General features: G+C 37.8%; 1 protein-coding gene across 4 annotated transcripts in view; it reads left to right on the top strand.

Moving 5' to 3' along the window:
- Positions 1-3,298: 3,298 nt before the first annotated feature.
- fam13b (family with sequence similarity 13 member B) overlaps positions 3,299-17,644 on the top strand; it is a 54,939-nt gene continuing 40,593 nt past the window's right edge. For 2 of the 4 annotated variants that reach the window (XM_051859581.1, XM_051859584.1), the window contains exons 1-4: positions 3,300-3,494; positions 13,964-14,122; positions 14,676-14,856; positions 17,001-17,210. In XM_051859581.1, coding sequence (XP_051715541.1) covers positions 14,706-14,856; positions 17,001-17,210 — 361 coding nt within the window. In that variant the 5' untranslated portion in view covers positions 3,300-3,494; positions 13,964-14,122; positions 14,676-14,705. Of the gene's footprint in view, positions 3,495-8,224; positions 8,324-13,963; positions 14,123-14,675; positions 14,857-17,000; positions 17,211-17,644 lie in introns of all 4 variants that reach the window. The other 2 variants (XM_051859580.1, XM_051859579.1) reach the window with 2 other exon arrangements.

Genomic DNA, 17,644 nt, shown 5'->3' with positions numbered 1-17,644 from the left:
GACAAAGTACACAAGTTTTGCCTCTTTGTCGCCATCTCTGTTTGAAATCTGCAATTAGTTAGTTACTGTTGCTTTGTCCGACAAGCGATGGCGCTGTCACGCCACACAGAGTGAAAAATACACCGTGGAGCAAAGAGGACACTGACAACACGTCGACAGACAAGACAGAGCAAGTTACTTATGATATTAAACAAAGTCCCAGCTTTCAAATTGTGTAATTTTTTAAGAAATTCGAACAATAAAAAGCGTTTTGTGGCTCTTTAATGTGTCGTGACAGATCGCTGTAGCGCCTCAGCTCAAACGGTTCGTGAATCGATCATCTCTTCCTACTAGTTAATTTATAGCATCAAATAAACATGAATGAACATCAGAAGGAATGTTGTTTCAAACGCGGAAAGACGTAAGTACATATCATTTTTCAAGTACAAGTCCATCAAGGTTAATCTTAACTCCTGACTGCTTTGTCGGACAAAATTGTGGATTCGGCGTTATGATTGGTTAGATCGCTTGTCAGTCAAACTCCCGGCGAAGGATCAATTGCAGTTAGTTGCTAAATTATCATCTTTACGTGGGTTTACGCGGATGAATCTAATGTTTGCTGTCAGTCACCGCACCGGTGGATACTGTACTTCACAATCACAGATTGTAGTCTTGGATAAGTATGACCAAAATAAGAATTTTCATGGGAAAATGTCATCTGAACAAGTAAGTAACATGTCTGCCACTTTTGTTCTGACCAACTGAGGGAAAAAAGCATTACAATAAATCAGCTACCAATGGTGATTAAATCTAACGATCGCTTAGATCATATCACATCAAACCGTGCAAATTATTATTATTGTTAAACTTTGTTCTCAAATTGTTATTTAACATCAGCATTGGATGACTAAGTGTATTTAGTGTGTATTAGCATTACCTGTAGATTTCAATTTCTGTACAGTCTAATCTCTAACATTAATTTGTCATACTATACAATCCGCCATCAAAATGATAAGTTTAATTATTCCAGCTGCTGTGAGAAAAGGCTATAAATTATCAGTCACATGCCATATAGCCTACTAGCTGGGACTCCTTCTTTATGGACGTGATGTAATGACGCAAAGACGAACGGCTGCATGCTCGAATTTCCCGCGGAAACCTACCAGTACCACTCGAATTAGAAATCATTATTACTAGCTTACACCGTGTCCTAACCAGACGCAATGCGGTAAGTTTCCAGCGACGAGCAATTTGACTGTCCACACTAGACTTGACTGGACTCGACAATGAGAAGCAATAAAATCAATCAAAAACCACAACCAATCCGAAGAGAGTGTGGGCGGGCTCTCTCGGCAAGATCACAGCAGACACAATGAAATGGGCAAGTACATAGTAAAATTCATAAATATTATACCATTTAAACATTATTTACAGTACATACAGAGTGGCTGAAATAATCTTTGTCATAGAATACACTTGTTTGTTCGCATTGAGTTGACAGTTTGAACGTTCTTGTGCCCATTTATTTATTTTCAAGATCTGAGGTGAATTAGCCAGTGTTACAGCTGAAAAGCTGGGAACACAGAATGATATTCAAACTCACATTAGACACTTTTAACATTAAATAAAGCACATAAACAGCACCTGATATTAGGACAAAAACTCAGATTAACACGGAAAAGATACATTTTATCGCGTGTCGCAACGTCGCGTCTGGTTAAGACACGGTGTTACCGTTGTGAATCGAGCTAAGGTAAGGATAATGGCTGGTTATGTACTTGCTCAAAAATTGATTTGGGATCATTTGTAACCAAAAAAGTTACGGACTGCAGCTTTAAAAAATGCATTTATGCATTTAATCTCACTTTATTGAGCATTTTTTTTGCTGCTGATCTTCAATGATCAAATTCAACTATACTAATAAGCAAAAATGACTTTAGTTAAATATCACATTTGTGTTTCATTTTTTGTTTTTATTGTTGAAGTAAGAGGGTTGAACTTTCTTCTCCTGTATCCTATTCTTCTGTAATCCAGAATGGCAGCACAGCTGAAAGGTTTGTTTGAGCGGCGCCCTCTACTGTACAGACATGAACTTGCATTTCCTTCAGCCTGAGGCTTATTCATTTCACTTTTGGTGTCAAAAGGGCCTTTACATTTACCAAAAAGTACTTTTTTTGTTATTAAAAAAACAAACAAGCAAGCCCAGCCCAGGTGAGGAAAAAGTAACTCAATAATAACAGTGCATTACTTTCCATAAAAAGTAACTAAGTAATGCAATTAGTTACTTTTTAGGGAGTAACACAATTTTGTAACACATTACTTTTATAAGTAACTGATCAGAGTGTGAAACAGACCAGCAAACAAGCTTTATGCTATTTGTACTTATATCTCCACGTCACCCACTGTAAAAACACTCAAATTAATATGAAGTCAATACAAATAGGGCACTTTTTGATAAATTGCCATTGCCATATGTTAAATGTAGCCTATGTTTTAGCCCCTCACACATTTTTTTAGATCTCAAGATGGCTTAAAATGATTAAAATAACACAAAATATACAATATATTGTAAGTTACCTTGTACATTTTTCGTGTTTCATTTATTTATTGCTTTCAAAATTGTTTCACAGTTTACATTTTGCTGAAAAGCCTATAATGGGCTGTTTCATTCTAGGTTCATTTGGGTGATCTCATGCCCAAATGGTCAAACTGTGTTTCATGAACTGTCTTCATGAAAATATTCACTGGAGTATAAAGTGTGACAACTTGCCCCGGCCTTGTTCATACTAGTATTCGATGCAGATTTGTTGCATGTGTGGAATCATCAAACACTGGGTGGCGCTGCAGCTCCATATAAAATACTATTCTGTTATTACTGCACAGCTTTAGGCTGTTTTGAATTGCATTTTCAAGTTTAAAACAAACGAATAGTATAATTTAACTTATGCATATAGCTATTTAATGTAGTCTATTCAAATATTAACTTCCAGTCAAATGAAGAAACATTGACTATAACTATTAGTAGGACAAATCTGCGTTGCTTTACATTTAAACGACAGATTAAACCGATGTATATAATTATGTTACAGTGTGTACTCGAAACTGGTCTTGTTTGAAAGCATAAAGTGACTTTTTATGAGCCTATACTATGACATTTCTATCTATGCTCAATCTGACATCGTTGATAAAACAAGCGACACAGGTTGAAATAAATATAAAGTAATTCAGTGGAATATTCTGGAAAACCGAGAGTGTGTTGAAAAGAATGCTGAGGAGATGCTGAGAGAGAGAGGGAGAGAGAGGGAGAGGCGGGGTCAGTGTGTTTTTGGCATCGCTGTGGGTGTGTAACCAACACTGTCTCCATTCCACCGAACCAACTATTCACTTTAAAACTGGCCATGCCAGTTGAACGCTGTAGCTAGTCTCCGACATTATCACCATTCATATCGCCTTCTTTGGACCAGGGACTAGTAAAATTATTCGATTTGGTGTCGTTTATCGTCTGGTTTGACCTGGTAAGTGCGGATGGTTTCGATGGAATGACTTTAGCGGATGCTAGCTGTCTCGTTAGCCAGCTGAGGGATCGCCTCAGAGCGACTCATCGTGTATTTCTATCAAGTTATTGATTTACACTCTCTTTTGTTGTCGTATGATGTTTGTATTTCATACTTTACATATTTAATTAATTTCTGCCTCAATTTAATGTGCATAAAATGCCCGTGTAGTGGATTTAAAGCTGTTTTCCGCCTTGACTGATGTGTGCGGCTGCAGGGATTATGTTGACAGTGCTAAGCTATGATGCTAGCGCGATAGCGTAGAAAGACGTTTATTTAATTATTATTAATGAGAATTATAAATGTTGTTTATCCTTTCGTGTTTGGTGTGTTTTGTTAAGGCATTAAGCACAAACAAAGCTGCATCAGTTTTTTTTTTTCCTTCATTTGCGATTGTAAATTTATCTCTTTTTTTTTCTTCGCTAGAAGATGCTGCTGTAAGTTGGGTGAAATTGTTGACAGCTGAAGGTTCAACCTGTAACTGTCAGAATCACATCTTGTCTATACAAATAAATATCCTGTTAAGCATGTCATCTGAAATATAGGAGAGTGCTCTTGCTCGTCGACGTCCTAAAATAGCTTCAGTTTCGTTTAATTGGGATGTGAAACTTGAATCCTGTATAGAGATTTTTCTGGAACAGCAGCTGAGGGGGATTGTGCTGTTTAATAATAGATTAATTATTTAAATCATTTGTTGGCCTTGTTCGAGTTGTATAAACAGGTGATTTTTAATGTTAAAATGTAGAATTTGTATTTCATTTCGAGTTTAGATGGATGAAACATTCAAACCAGTGGATGTTATATAAAGTTTGCATGTCGGTTTGTAGCGATTGAATAATAGATCTGGGGTTTTCAATATTTTAGATGCCAAATATGACCCTAAATATGGTCATCTTCCTGCGAGGTACCCCATTCGAAAATATATTGAGCATCTATATAGTTTGTTGGATACAAATTTATTCTCTGACAAATTTGTTATAAATATGTCTAAATATAATTTGGAAAATATTTAGTTTCTATTAAGATCATTTTTTTCCCCCCTAATCATAGCTTTCTATTGTTTATTTAGTAATTTATTTTCTTATTTTAATAAATTTGATTATCATTTGTTTATTTTAATCTATAAAAAACATATAATATAATATATATACACACACACATACATACATACATGCCTTTTACAACATTAGATTACCAGTTACAGCCTAGAAAGGTCATGTAGATTCATAAAATCCTGAAACAGTCGTGTTCAATTCTGGTTTTTGTTGTATATCCCATATATTTAGTCAGCTACAAATGGCTATTGTGAGTGCGAACACTTTTTAATTTCTTAAAAATCCTTTTCCAGTAATCATAAAAAATTGGAAAAGGCATAAGAATGTAATGTATAACTAATCCTTTGTTTGCCATGAAGACAATGTTAGATTGTGACCTTGTAAGCCAAATAAATTTTCCAGGCGTACGTGAGTGATACAGAGCAAAGTCATTGACTGTTATCCCTCCTGTTGATATAGATTGTTGTGATATCCGCTTGTCTTGTAGTGCAGCAAGGCCAAGCAAAACCAAACGCATCAGATCTCCCAACGAGCCATGGACAGGATGTCTGGAAGTATAGACAAACCCTTTGCTTTCACATCAGCATGAAACCGGGCTGCTTGTAGCTTCCCAAAACAGAAAAGTGGGTACTAGCTTATAGCCATTGGCAATCATTGGGTTTTTAGCCACTATAGCCATAGTGGATATGGCGATAAGTGACCTGGCCTTTAAAACCTGCTGAACGTGTCTTGTTCAGATTACAGCTAAACCCAGCTGTCCTTGAGGAGATTTTAGCGCTGCTGCTGCTGCTTGGCTCATCTCAAAGTGACAGACTCTCTTTAGATTCATCCAACCGCCTGTCATGAGAGCAGTTGGAGCACCATATGGGTTGTGAGCTAGATTACGGTTAACTGCTTTCATTTGTATTGCCATATAATAAATTTACTGTACAGAGTGGATCTTGAAATCAGATCTTGAACATTGTACTAAGTGATTATTGCTATGGTGAGCTCAGTCATGTGATGAGCTGCTTTGAATTTTTTTTTTTATATAGCGAAAGTGAAAGTCTGAGTTTGTTTCCTGTTAGCTTTGTTAATGATATGGTTTATTTCTTCTTATTGCTTGGAATCGTAGCTGAAGAAGAGCTACACGACTGAAAACAGATTGAAGCAGAAGATAGCACAGTTTTGTCTAAATGCAATGCTGTGAGTTCCTCAGAAACTGCACAATTACATCATCTGTCATTCATCCTGAGGAAGTATTTGCATTTTGTAAATTAGCCTGATACTTGCGTCCTATTTTTGTCAAATGGACCTCAGCTTTCAGTTCTTGTTGCGTAATAATCGTCTGGTCATTGTGACTGTGGTACATTATGAAGCAATGGTGTGTCCACTCTCATTTGTCTTCCTACTCAATGTTACTTGCAAATTTAGAGAACAGAACGTTTTTTCAAATGGAAATCCCTGTGACAACCATTTGCGTTAAACAAATCTACACAAAACCCTTTCTTGTATGTTTGTCAGCCAATGTTCATGAAACTGGCAAAAAAAATTCCATAAACCTTAGTTGAAGAAGGGACCAGAGTCATATCCAGAGACCACAATATCATAGAGGCTTAGAGATGGGCTCTTCTGACTTGACATTGGCAGTTGGCAAACCACATAGTTAAACACATCAACACCTTGCAACCCCCTATAACACCCAAGCATTGTGACAGCAATAGTAAGCACCACTCACAGTTTTTCAGAAAATGTAAAGATTTTATGCATCTCCAGAAGGGTTTTTCACACATTTATATTTATTTTTGGAAAATTACCGGTAAATTATGGGCAGATTCCAAACGGCGTTTTTGCTCGCCTTGAAAAGGTACTTCGGGAAGGTGACTCCATTAAACGCTGCACCGTTTTCTTCATTTTAGATTTTTAACATCCCCGAGTTGACCAGTATTTTGTAGGGCTGGACAAAAAAACAAAACTATTTTTCGATTAATCGTTTTTTTTAAATGTGGTTGATTCGATATCGATTCTCAAAAGCCACGAATCAATCTTTTTCTGTATTTATTTACGCAAACTTTAAACATAATGGGCCCTATCATACACCTGGCGCAATGCGACGGCAGGCGCGACGCAAGTGTTTTTTGCTAGTTTCAGCCCGACACAGTTATCGTTTTCACGTCCAGCACCACGTTGTTTAAATAGCAAACGCACTCGCGCCCATCTGTTCGCCCATGGGCGTGCTGGTCTGAAAACGAGGTGTGCTCAGGTGCATTGTTGGCGTGTTGCTATTTTGAGGCAACTGAAAATGACTGCGCCATTGACCAACAAAAACCTGGTCTAAAGTCAATGGCGCACAATTTTTTTGTTATTTAAAGGGCGGGTACACAACGTGCACAGGGACGCGCAGCAGCAAACAATCGTTTTTAAGTTAAAAATAAAAGGATTCCTCTCTGGAGAAGCGTTCAGTCTTTCCATTTGCAAATTCCACCATGTAGCAAATCTGCCATGGTGCAAGCACATCTGGCCTTTAAAGGGAATGAGAGATGACATTCTGATTAGTTTATTGCATGTTACGCCCAAAACACACCAATGACTCATTAAGAGACTAGGTACAACCCTTTTGGACCATGCGCCGACCATTTTTTCCATCGTTAAACTAGCAAAAGAGGATCTTTCACGTCTCCTTGCGCTTAAACTGACAAATTTGCACAAACGTATCTCAAAATGCCCACATTAGTGAGTATCCTAGTAAACAGTCAGTTATGGCTTAAGTGAACGTAAACAGTAGAGAAAGACAACACGTGTATCAGTATATTGGATCCGTGCAGCTCTTAAAGTAACAGCAGCCTGTTTTTGATTATTAATGACTGTTTACTTGTCTGTAATAATCTTTGAAATTTGTATTAGTTATATTGTAGTTTTAGCTGTGTATCAAAATTGGAATCAAGAATTGTTAAATTTGGTGGGGCCATTGAAAATTGAATCATTAAATTCAATGTAATCGAATCGAGATCTTGTTCATCTGTTCATCTGTATCGATACCCAGCCCTAGTATTTTGGAAAGCCGCCAGAAAAGCCGTTGATTGTGTGAACAGCAAACATGGTGTATTTAATGGAAAAGTCAATCCAACAAATAATTTGCATAATTATTTGCATAGTGTAAAAGTGGCTACTGACTGCAGCTGTATGCTATAAACACTGCTGAATTTATTCCGCATCTCTATGTTGCTGTCTTTTAGGTCACAAACAAAGACAGACATAGGCTTAATGAAGTTGTTGTCTTAAGCAGTTAATCTGCGCTCTGACCTCTCTTGCTCTTACTCAGAGTCCTTTCAGAACGTTGTCAGCTGATCAGCTAAGTTTGCAGTTTCCCTTGTTTCCATCTTAATGATTAGGGCAGCGTTCAGTGTTGCCATGGACCACCACACTGCTAGACTGCCTTTTTACTTCACGCTTGAACATCCAGTGGTTTAGTATAACCTTATGGAAATTTCCATTCCCTGCATATCTAGCTAGGACTCTCAATCAATAATGTCAATATCAAAGACAAGCTCAAGTTGTTCTTTTAAGTGTCAGGACTCCTCAGTTGTGTGGCCAGCTGGTTATTTATGAATAATTTATACGTGTCCTGATTTATGTATTTATTTATTTGTGGATCAGATCTTATCTGTGATGGTCAGGCTTGATAGGATTTATTCTTGAAAACGACATGCCGTTTTTGAAGTCACATGACGACTCTCCATCCAGCTTCTGCACAAGGTGGGAAACTTTCTTTTTCTTATATGCAATCCATGATATGACCCATGCACTTTGTGACATATCGCCTCAGGGTTTTTTGTCATTTGTGCGTTTATCCTGTTATGCTTCTTAATATTAAGTTACTTTCCCCTGCTGACGCATTTCAAGACTGAAACCTGATTCTGATAATTACACAAGACATACTCTGAAAAACTAATCTGAATCATCCATGCCACTGAGACCTTTTCAACACCATATTGTATATTCATTTGGGAAGACCGCAGAAGAATAGTGTTCAAGTTTAAGTTTTAGGTTTTGGTGCTGCATCAGATGTGCTCTGATGTTGTCATAACACTCAGTGCATGTTGTTTTCTGTCTGGAATCAATACATAATGCAACACTGTCTTTGCGGTCTAAAGGGGTCTATAGATGGCTAAATGGATTCAGTATTCAAATAAATGAAAGAAAGAGAACCATTTATTCAGTATGCAAATATTTCAGTTAGGGCTGCACAATTAATTAAATTGCTAATCGCGATTATGATTATGGATGCCATGATTTCGTATTCGTTCAAAGGCGCGATTACACCAAAAATATCCACTTACATTATTCTCTGTGCTTAAGAGGTGTTTAGAGCATGTTACGTTGTGAGAGGCAAATTATGACTACTTCAGAGTGCAAAAGGTCTAACTCAACACAAAAGGAACTACAAGTGACGCAAGCGTACGCTGATTGGTCGAATAAACACAAAACACCAGCACCCGCCATATATATTTACTTCATGAACTAACTCTACAAACATGGAAAACGGTGATAAATGGATCTCTCAAACTTACGCTAAGGAGAAAATCCAGCATGACTTTGAGCGGACCATGCGAAAGGGAACAATTATGTATTTCTGCTCAGCTAGCGACATTGGGCATCAACAACACGGCAAAAGCTAGTACTTTTTCATATAGGGTGATTCAGGTTGATTGGGACCCTTTTTGACATTGAAATGACTGGTAAAAAGTGTCCCAATCAACCTGAATTCACCCTACTATCTACTTTCTTTGTATAATAACGTATTAGACAGCACTGTTAAACAGATCATAAACTTATGAAGAAGGAGAACGCGAGCGCTGTGTGCTCAGGCTGTTCTCAGCGCCGTCAAAATAAAAGTCTGCCGCGCCATCAAAATAAAAGTCACAACAAGTGCTGTTTACACTTCAGAGTTCCTACTGGCGGTGCGAATGCAACCAGGAAAATGGCCCTAGGGGAACATCAGTTCTCTGGGAACCACCCTGGTGACTATTTCCTAGAACTAAGTTCCTGGAACAATAGGGGCTTTATCACCGAATAGTTCTAGGAACTCAGTTATAGGAACTAGCCACTAGGATAGTTCCCTGAGAACTAATTTCTCACCCAGGCCATGTTCCTGGTTGCATTTGCACCGGGAATAGGAACTCTGAAGCGGCCGAGAGCAGCGTCTTTAAGCGCGGCATTTACAAATGCTAAAAAATGGTGGATGGGATGCCGTGATCAGGGCTGTGTTTGTTGTGTGTCATGGGTTTCGTGATAACGGAGATAGAATGTAAATGCATAATTTACGTGACTGAAAGAGCAAAAAGTGGGGCCAAGAGATGAAATCTCCTATGACAACTTTCAGTAATACATATCATCGAGGCGGAGAAAAGAACACAACCTTGCAGACAACAGGTAAATGCCGTTATTGCTGTTTTCCATGTTCGTGAAGTAAATATATTTACACGGCTTTTTAAAAATGCAGAATGTCGGTGTTTTACATGGGTTTGACCAATCAACATACATGTATGTCACTGATAGTTCCTATAGTGCTGGGTAAGACCCTACTCTAGGGGCTTTCGCAACGGAGGAACATTTTCATAGTTCCTAGAACTATTGGCTGAAGTACCCGGATTTTGCCGTGTTTGCACCTCAGGAACTAGGAACAATTTTAGTTCTAGGAACTCCTTTTGGGGGAACTAAATTAGCTCCTACTTCAGAGTAGGGTCTAAACCAGCACTTTAGGAACTGTCAATGATGTAAGTGTATGTTGATTGGTCAAACGCATGTCTAACACCGGCATTTTTAAAAAGCTGTGTAAACATATTTACTTTACAAACATGGAAAACAGCGATAACGGCATTTACCTGTTGTCTGCAGTGTTGTTCTTTTTTCTGCCTCGCAATACTGTAAGTTGTCATGGGATATTTCGTCTCTTTGCCCCACTTTTTGCTCTTTCAGTCGCATAGATTATGCGTTTACATTCCATCTCCATTATCACGAAACCCACAACACACAACAAACACAGCGCCGATCACGGCATCCTTCATCCACCGTTTTTTAGCGTTTGTAAATGCCGCACTTAAAGACGTCGCTGTCGGCCACTTCAAAGTTCCTATTCCCGGTGTGAATATACCAGGAACATGGCCTGAGGGAGAAATTAGTTCCCGGGGAACTATCCTAGTGGCTATTTCCTATTACTGAGTTCCTAGAAGTATTCGGTGCGAAAGCCCCTTCTGAAGTTGGAGCTAATTTAGTTCCGCCAAAGGAGTTCCTAGAACTAAAATCATTCCTAATTCCTGCGGTGCGAACATGCCAAAATTTGGGTACTCTAGCCAATAGTTCTAGGAACTATGAAAAGGTTCCTCCGGTGCGAAAGCCCCTATTATTATTATTATTATTATTATTATTACAATTACGTGTATATATTTACTTTTTTTATTATTTAAAGAAGAAACCAAACCAATGTATAGTTGACATTTGATGTTTAATGCTATAGAAAAGCAATAAAAAAAAAAATGTAGGAAGAGTGTTTTCAGCTTGTTTTTTATTTTTACATAAAAATATGGCATGCAGTTGCTTCAAACAATGGTATAAAGCTATTCAGAACATCATCCAATGTAATTGTAATAATCATAATTAATAATCACAATTACAATTTCAATAATCGACAATTATGATTTGTGTCATAATCGTGCAGCCCTAATTTCAATAGATTATCACTGCTGGTTCAAAAAGTTTAAATGGAGTTTTATGTAGTTTGAGGTTGAATTGCATTCAAATATGGAGAAGAAAAATAACAATGCAGAGTTGCCTTGCAACATTGTAAAATTAGCTTTCAAGGGTTTTTACTACTAGATATCAGAATTTGAATGATTGCATTCAGTCCAGTACCACTGATTGCCAGGTACCACCTACAATAAAGTGCTTTGTCTCGATTACAGGGAGAACGCTTAGATCTAGTTTTATTTTAATCTTGAGATCCTCCTAATTGCATAGCTTTCTAAAGATATCCACTGTTATTAATTAATCATTGGCATTTGAGATTTCTGCTGTAAGTGGGCAAATAATCTCCTTGTTAGGTCATCTTCAGGACGCTGTTGTTCCAGGGAATGTTCTGGAATGTTTGAAGCCGCTCTTTGTGTATCTATGGCATACTGGGTCTACAAACTCTCCCTGTGACACCAAGTAAGCAGTAACCATAGTGAGACAACTAAGCTTTGCAAACATCATGTCACCAAGGAGATGCAGAGAGATTTGCCTGCAGAAAGTTCCAGCATCGTTTCTTTATGTGTTCTCCAGAGCTCTGAGGAATGAGCCAAGGTCATACTGTGCTCTCTGCTAACAGTCTAAGTGCTGAGCTGCGTTTAGCTTCTCCAACAATGGTGAACATTGTGAGCGAAAGGTCATCATGCGTGATATGTGGGATTAGAAGCACATCTAGTCTTCAATTGTCTGCAAACTAAGACGTCTGCTGTTAGGGCTCGATTCACACATCATTCGTTTTCGGGACATTTTGTTCCTGTTCCACATGCCTGGTGTCGGGCAGCTAGTCGTGCCTAAAGTGGTAAAGAGGTCTGTAATTTGGCACAGTGAAAATGCTCTTAACATCTCAAAAAGTCATTTGTGTAAGTGATAGTACAGGTAATGGAGTAGATCTAATGAACTGTAACACGGTGGATACATTTCAGAGGGTTCATCCTAGAAGATTTTGTGTAGATGGGGTTGAGGTACACTACTAATCAAAAGTTTTTTGTTTTTTTTTAAAGAAATTAATACTTTTATTCAGAAAAGGTGACTTTTTTTTTAATAATAATTACAAAATATTTCTTTTTCAAATACTGTTCTTTTGAACTTTCTGTTCATCAAAGAATCCTGAAGAAATGTATCATAGTTTCCAAAAATATTAAGCAGCACAACTGTTTTCAACATTGTTAATAATCAGAAATGTTTCTTGAGCAGCAAATCAGCATATTAGAATGATTTCTGAAGGATCATGTGACACTGAAGACTGATATATTGATATATTTGAAATGGTAATAATATTTCGCAGTATTACTATTTTTACTGTATTTTTGATCAAATAAATGCTGCCTTGGTGAGACTTTGTTCAAAAACATTTTTAAGAAAGTCTTACCGACCCCAAACTTTTAAATGGTTTGGAATATTTTTGGAATTTTTATTTCCTGGTTTCTACTCTTAGAACCAGTGCTGGGGAAAGTTGCTTTTAAAAGTAATGGATTACAATATTGCGTTACTCCCTAAAAAAGTAACTAATTGCATTACTTAGTTACTTTTTATGGAAAGTAATACGTTAGATTACTTTTGCCTTACTTTTTCTCACCTGGGCTGGGCTTACTTGTTTGTTTTTAATAACAAAAAAGTAATATCTTTGGCAAATGTAAGGCCCTTTCACACCAAAAATGAAACAAATGCACCTCAGGCTGAAGGAAATGCAAATTCACGCCTGTACAGTAGAGGGCGCAGCTCAAACAAACCTTTCAGCTGTGCTGCCATTCTGGATCACAGGAGAAGAAAGTTCAACACTTTTTCTTCAGCAAAAAAAAAAAAAAAAAAGAAACACAAATGTGATGTTTAACTAAAGTCATTTTTGCTTATTAGTACGGCTAAATTGGATCATCGAAGGTCAACAAAAGCTTAATAAAATGAGATTAAATACATAAAGTATATTTGAATTATATAACATTTAATTATTGCATGATTGCATTTCACCATTTTTATTAATTTTGAGGAATACTGAATCTGTTTTTGTGCAAGTGAGATGCGTAAATCCCTGCTCACATTTAGTCTAGAACTACAATAAGCGTCATGTTCACACAGCGCACACAACACCTCTGCACTTATTCATGATTTCTCTCAACATGAGGACATTAAATGGGAAAACAAAGTAACTTGCGTTACCTATTTGAAACGGTAGCTCAGATATTTTGTTGTAAATTTAAGAGTAATGCATTACTTGTTACTTGAAAAAAGTAATCTGATTATGTTACTTGTAATGCGTTACCTCCTTGGAAGTGCTTGGAACATTCATTAACATTCCTTTTTCAAGAAAAAAAAAGAAAGTGAAGCGTCAAGGCTCTCAGTAGCATGATTGGAAACCTTGTTTGGATTAAAATTCCACTTAGTATTAAATGCTGTTCATGTGATGCCATATGCAGCGGGGTGAGCAGATTGCTCGCTGTTTTTCTTCCTAATTGAGATTTAAAGTTCGCCAGATATGTTTTTCAGACCGCAGATGTCCAATAACTGAATAAGTGGTTTGTAAATTTGCCCCAGCTAATATTAATCAGAAGGATTATTTCTGTTTTAATGCATTTGCTGATGCTGCTGTTTTCTTGTGTGTTTTATTTCCTCTAGCTTAACCACTAACGTCCTGAACAGGATTTGCGGTCCGTCAATGAGGAACTACAGGCTCATCTTCTGCCACAACCTGAAGCAACCATAGATGAATATTTCCTTTACTACTAGTGAGTGGAGCAGGAGATAAAGTGAACTTCTGGGAGTTTGTACAACAAGGTGAGCCTGCTGTGACAAGAAGTCTATTCATATCACAATTGTCTTGTGAAATTCTTCTTTATGTAGTTGTAATTAAAACTAAAATGATGTGAGACCAGCTGCTGTTGTCATGAAGACATCAGCTGTCTTCACAGATCAAGTTCACATTTTTAAACATACTGAACACTAATCAGATCCAGTCGCAGAGTTTTCATCCCCTTTACAACATTAACAGCTTGTGCACTGTGACAGTATGGTTTGTGACTGCATTTGCATGTTGAACAAGATGGCAGCCACCTGCTACCATCATCCGAATCGGCGTGCCGCATCTGACGATCTTTGCACATGACAGTCGCTCTACTTGCGTACGCTCTCCTCATCTCTACGCTCACACATGATAAAAAGCGCCTCTTCCGTGATGGGAGAGGTCCCGCACCAATTTTCAGCTTGTTTTGTTCTCGTTGTCCGGAGTTTGTTGTTCGAGTCCGCGCCCCACCCATGATAGCGTGTTTGTACAGGGAGGCGACGATTTGGCCAGCCGACTTGACCTTGTTCTCGCCATCTCTGTGTGCAGACGGACTGAAGCAGCCAGGCTGTGGAGGCGATGAGGAAGAGCCTCTCTACTTCCCTCAGCGACTCCCTCAGCACGGCCAGAGTGTTTGGGATCCCCCTGGAGGAGGTGCAGCACAGTGGGCAGCCAGGACATGAGGTCCCCCTACTGGTCAGGAGCATCGTAGAGTACATTGAAGAGCACGGTGAGTGAGGAGAGACCCTGATGATTTATGATGCTTTCCTTCTGTCCTTTATTTATTTGTTTTTAGCTGTAGTCAATAGCAGCGTTATAGCAACCGACCCTCCAGGGGTAAGAACGAATTGAATCATATTTGCTAAGTGAATCATGGTTTTAGGACAATTTTGACCCATTTAGACAAAAACATTAAAAAAAAGTTAACATTTAGTAAAGATATATATTTACACACACACATACACGCACACACATGTATATGTTATAATATATAAATATAAATTTGTATAATATATGTTCAGCTGTGACTTGAAATGTAGATGACAATATCCAGAGAGTTGGAAATTGTTGTGGTTTTCAAATAACATTGTGCTGTCGGGATTCTTTTACAATCACATTTAATTACCATACCATAATTTAGGTAATTTTTAACTCTAGTAGCATCATAACTACTGAATCAGTTTGTATTTCAAATAGACATTACCATTCAAAAGTCTAGGCTTAGTAATTTATTAAATTAGTAGTAAATTAGTACTTAGTAATTTAGTACTCTTATTCAGAAACGATGCTTAAAATTAATCAAATGTGACAGTAAAGACAGTTATAATGTTAGAAAAGATTTCTGTTTTAAATAAATCTGTTCTTTTAAACTTTCTATTCATCAAATGTATCATAGTTTCTACTCTTTTCAACATTGATAATAATCAGAAATGTTTAGAGCAGCAAATCATCATAATAGAATGATTTCTTAAGGACCATGTGACACTGAAGACTAAGTAATGATGCTGAAAATTCACAATATTACTATTTTACTGTATTTTTATCGCATTAATGCAACCTTGGTGAGCAGAAGAGACTTCTTTCAAAGACACTTACAACATACAACAAACTTTTAAATGGTAGTGTATGATATGATATGATATGGTTTCATAACACTTAAAAAAAACTTTAAAGTAGTCATAAACCTGCAACAAGGTTGTTTAACATGAGTATATAGGATCAAAAAAGCATCTTAATAAGATTAGACTGATAAATAATATAGATTCTACATAGATGTTGTAACAACTCCTTTTTATATTTCTCAAAGAAGCAGAGCTTGCAGAGCTTGACGTTTTCATCTGATAAAGCCAAAAATGTTGTTTGTTCTGTATGATAGGAGTGGCCTCTCTGAACTCCCTGATAAAAGATGTACTTCCTTTTATTTTGCAGTAGTACAGTCAAAAGCGAAAAGAGGAACATTATTCAACCTGGAGCTTTTATAATGACAGCATATCATTACAGTCTTTCACCTAATAATTAACGTCTGCATATATATAAATGCCAAGTCTTTTACGTTTTACTGTTTTTCAACTACTGGTATCAAAGTGCTCACACATCAAGCAGACTGTGAATATATTTGTAATTATTTTTTTGCCTTAGAGATTGAGGACGGCAGCCTAATGTTTAAACTCTATCACAGGCAGGATGTTGAAAATATGTTGGCAGGGTTGTTAAGTCCTTGAAAGGGGTTTAGCTGCCGCTGTTGTTTCCAAACACCAGCTCTTCCTCTGTGAGTTCAGCATACTGGCATCTCTCCTCCACTTTTTTCATTTTGGAAGGATGTTTTTGTTCTGAGGCTAATTTAGACATAACAGTGAGCGACGGCGGTGGCTTCCCCTTATGCGGTGTAGACTCTTATATACACACACAGAGCTCCAGGGATGGGAACTGAGACAGACCAGCTAATGCTTATTTGCCAGTGGAGCTTTTAGGAAGCTTCTGATCTGATCTGGCAAAAATCCGCAGTTTGTTTTAAAAGTGCTTTAGTCAAGAAGTCAGCCGTAAAAAATATCCATTATTGGTTTTATTCAAAACATTTGGGCTGAAGAATGTAAACTAGTTCTGCATATATAGATATATATATATATAAGCCGTGGTTATTTTTATAAAGCAGGACTGTTTCATTAGCTCATAGATGGCAGACAGAGGGAACGTAGCTGATGTTATCTTGCTACAGATCTGACTAAAGGGATTACGAGTTTAACAAGCAACTGCTCCGCTTAGTCAGCTGCTCTGTGCAGTGATTCAGCAATTAGAGTCTCTTCTGTGAGATATTTATATACATTGTTCTGTGAGCATGTTTCTCTTAGTGAAGTGAGTGTTTGTGTTTTGTAGGAGGGCTGCACCTGGGTCTGTTTCTAGTGAACGGGAACGCAGAACGCGTGGAATGGCTCAGGCAGCGCTACGACAGCGGCGTTGAAGTGAATCTGGAGAAAGAGGCCGACCTGGCGTCTGCCGTCAGCCTACTACGCCTCTTCCTGCAGGAGCTCCCCGAGCCCGTCATCCCTGCAGGCTTACAGGCGCAAATCATGCAGCTCTATCAGGGTGGGTGAAGCTAATTCGTTAACAAAAAGTATTACAAAGTATGTTCGTCAACAAACTTTTTTTTCATGACTAAGACGAGGCGATGGCAAGACGACACCAAGGTCATTAAACGATAACTGTGACTATATTAACATGCAATATCGAAGACAAAAAAAGACGAGACTGAAACATTGTTAAAAAAAATAACTTTACCAAAAGAGAAAATTTGCTGTGTAGGCCTTTACTATGAGCTTTCATGCCTGCGGTTGCCAGATGTCACAAGTTTTTCTTTTAAAAGGATACCTTTCTTTCTGGTGTTTTACTTAATATTTGCAATCTGGCAACCATGCGCACACGCCCTCTCTACACTGCAGAAGCGCCGCCGATGATGTGAAAACACAGACAAACAAGTCAGCTGGAGTTCAGCAATTTTCATTAAGATATTCTGCTTAAAT

This window comes from Ctenopharyngodon idella, chromosome 14, assembly GCF_019924925.1.
Source record: "Ctenopharyngodon idella isolate HZGC_01 chromosome 14, HZGC01, whole genome shotgun sequence".
Lineage (NCBI taxonomy): Eukaryota > Metazoa > Chordata > Actinopteri > Cypriniformes > Xenocyprididae > Ctenopharyngodon > Ctenopharyngodon idella.
This window is presented reverse-complemented; position numbering and strand designations above follow the sequence as displayed.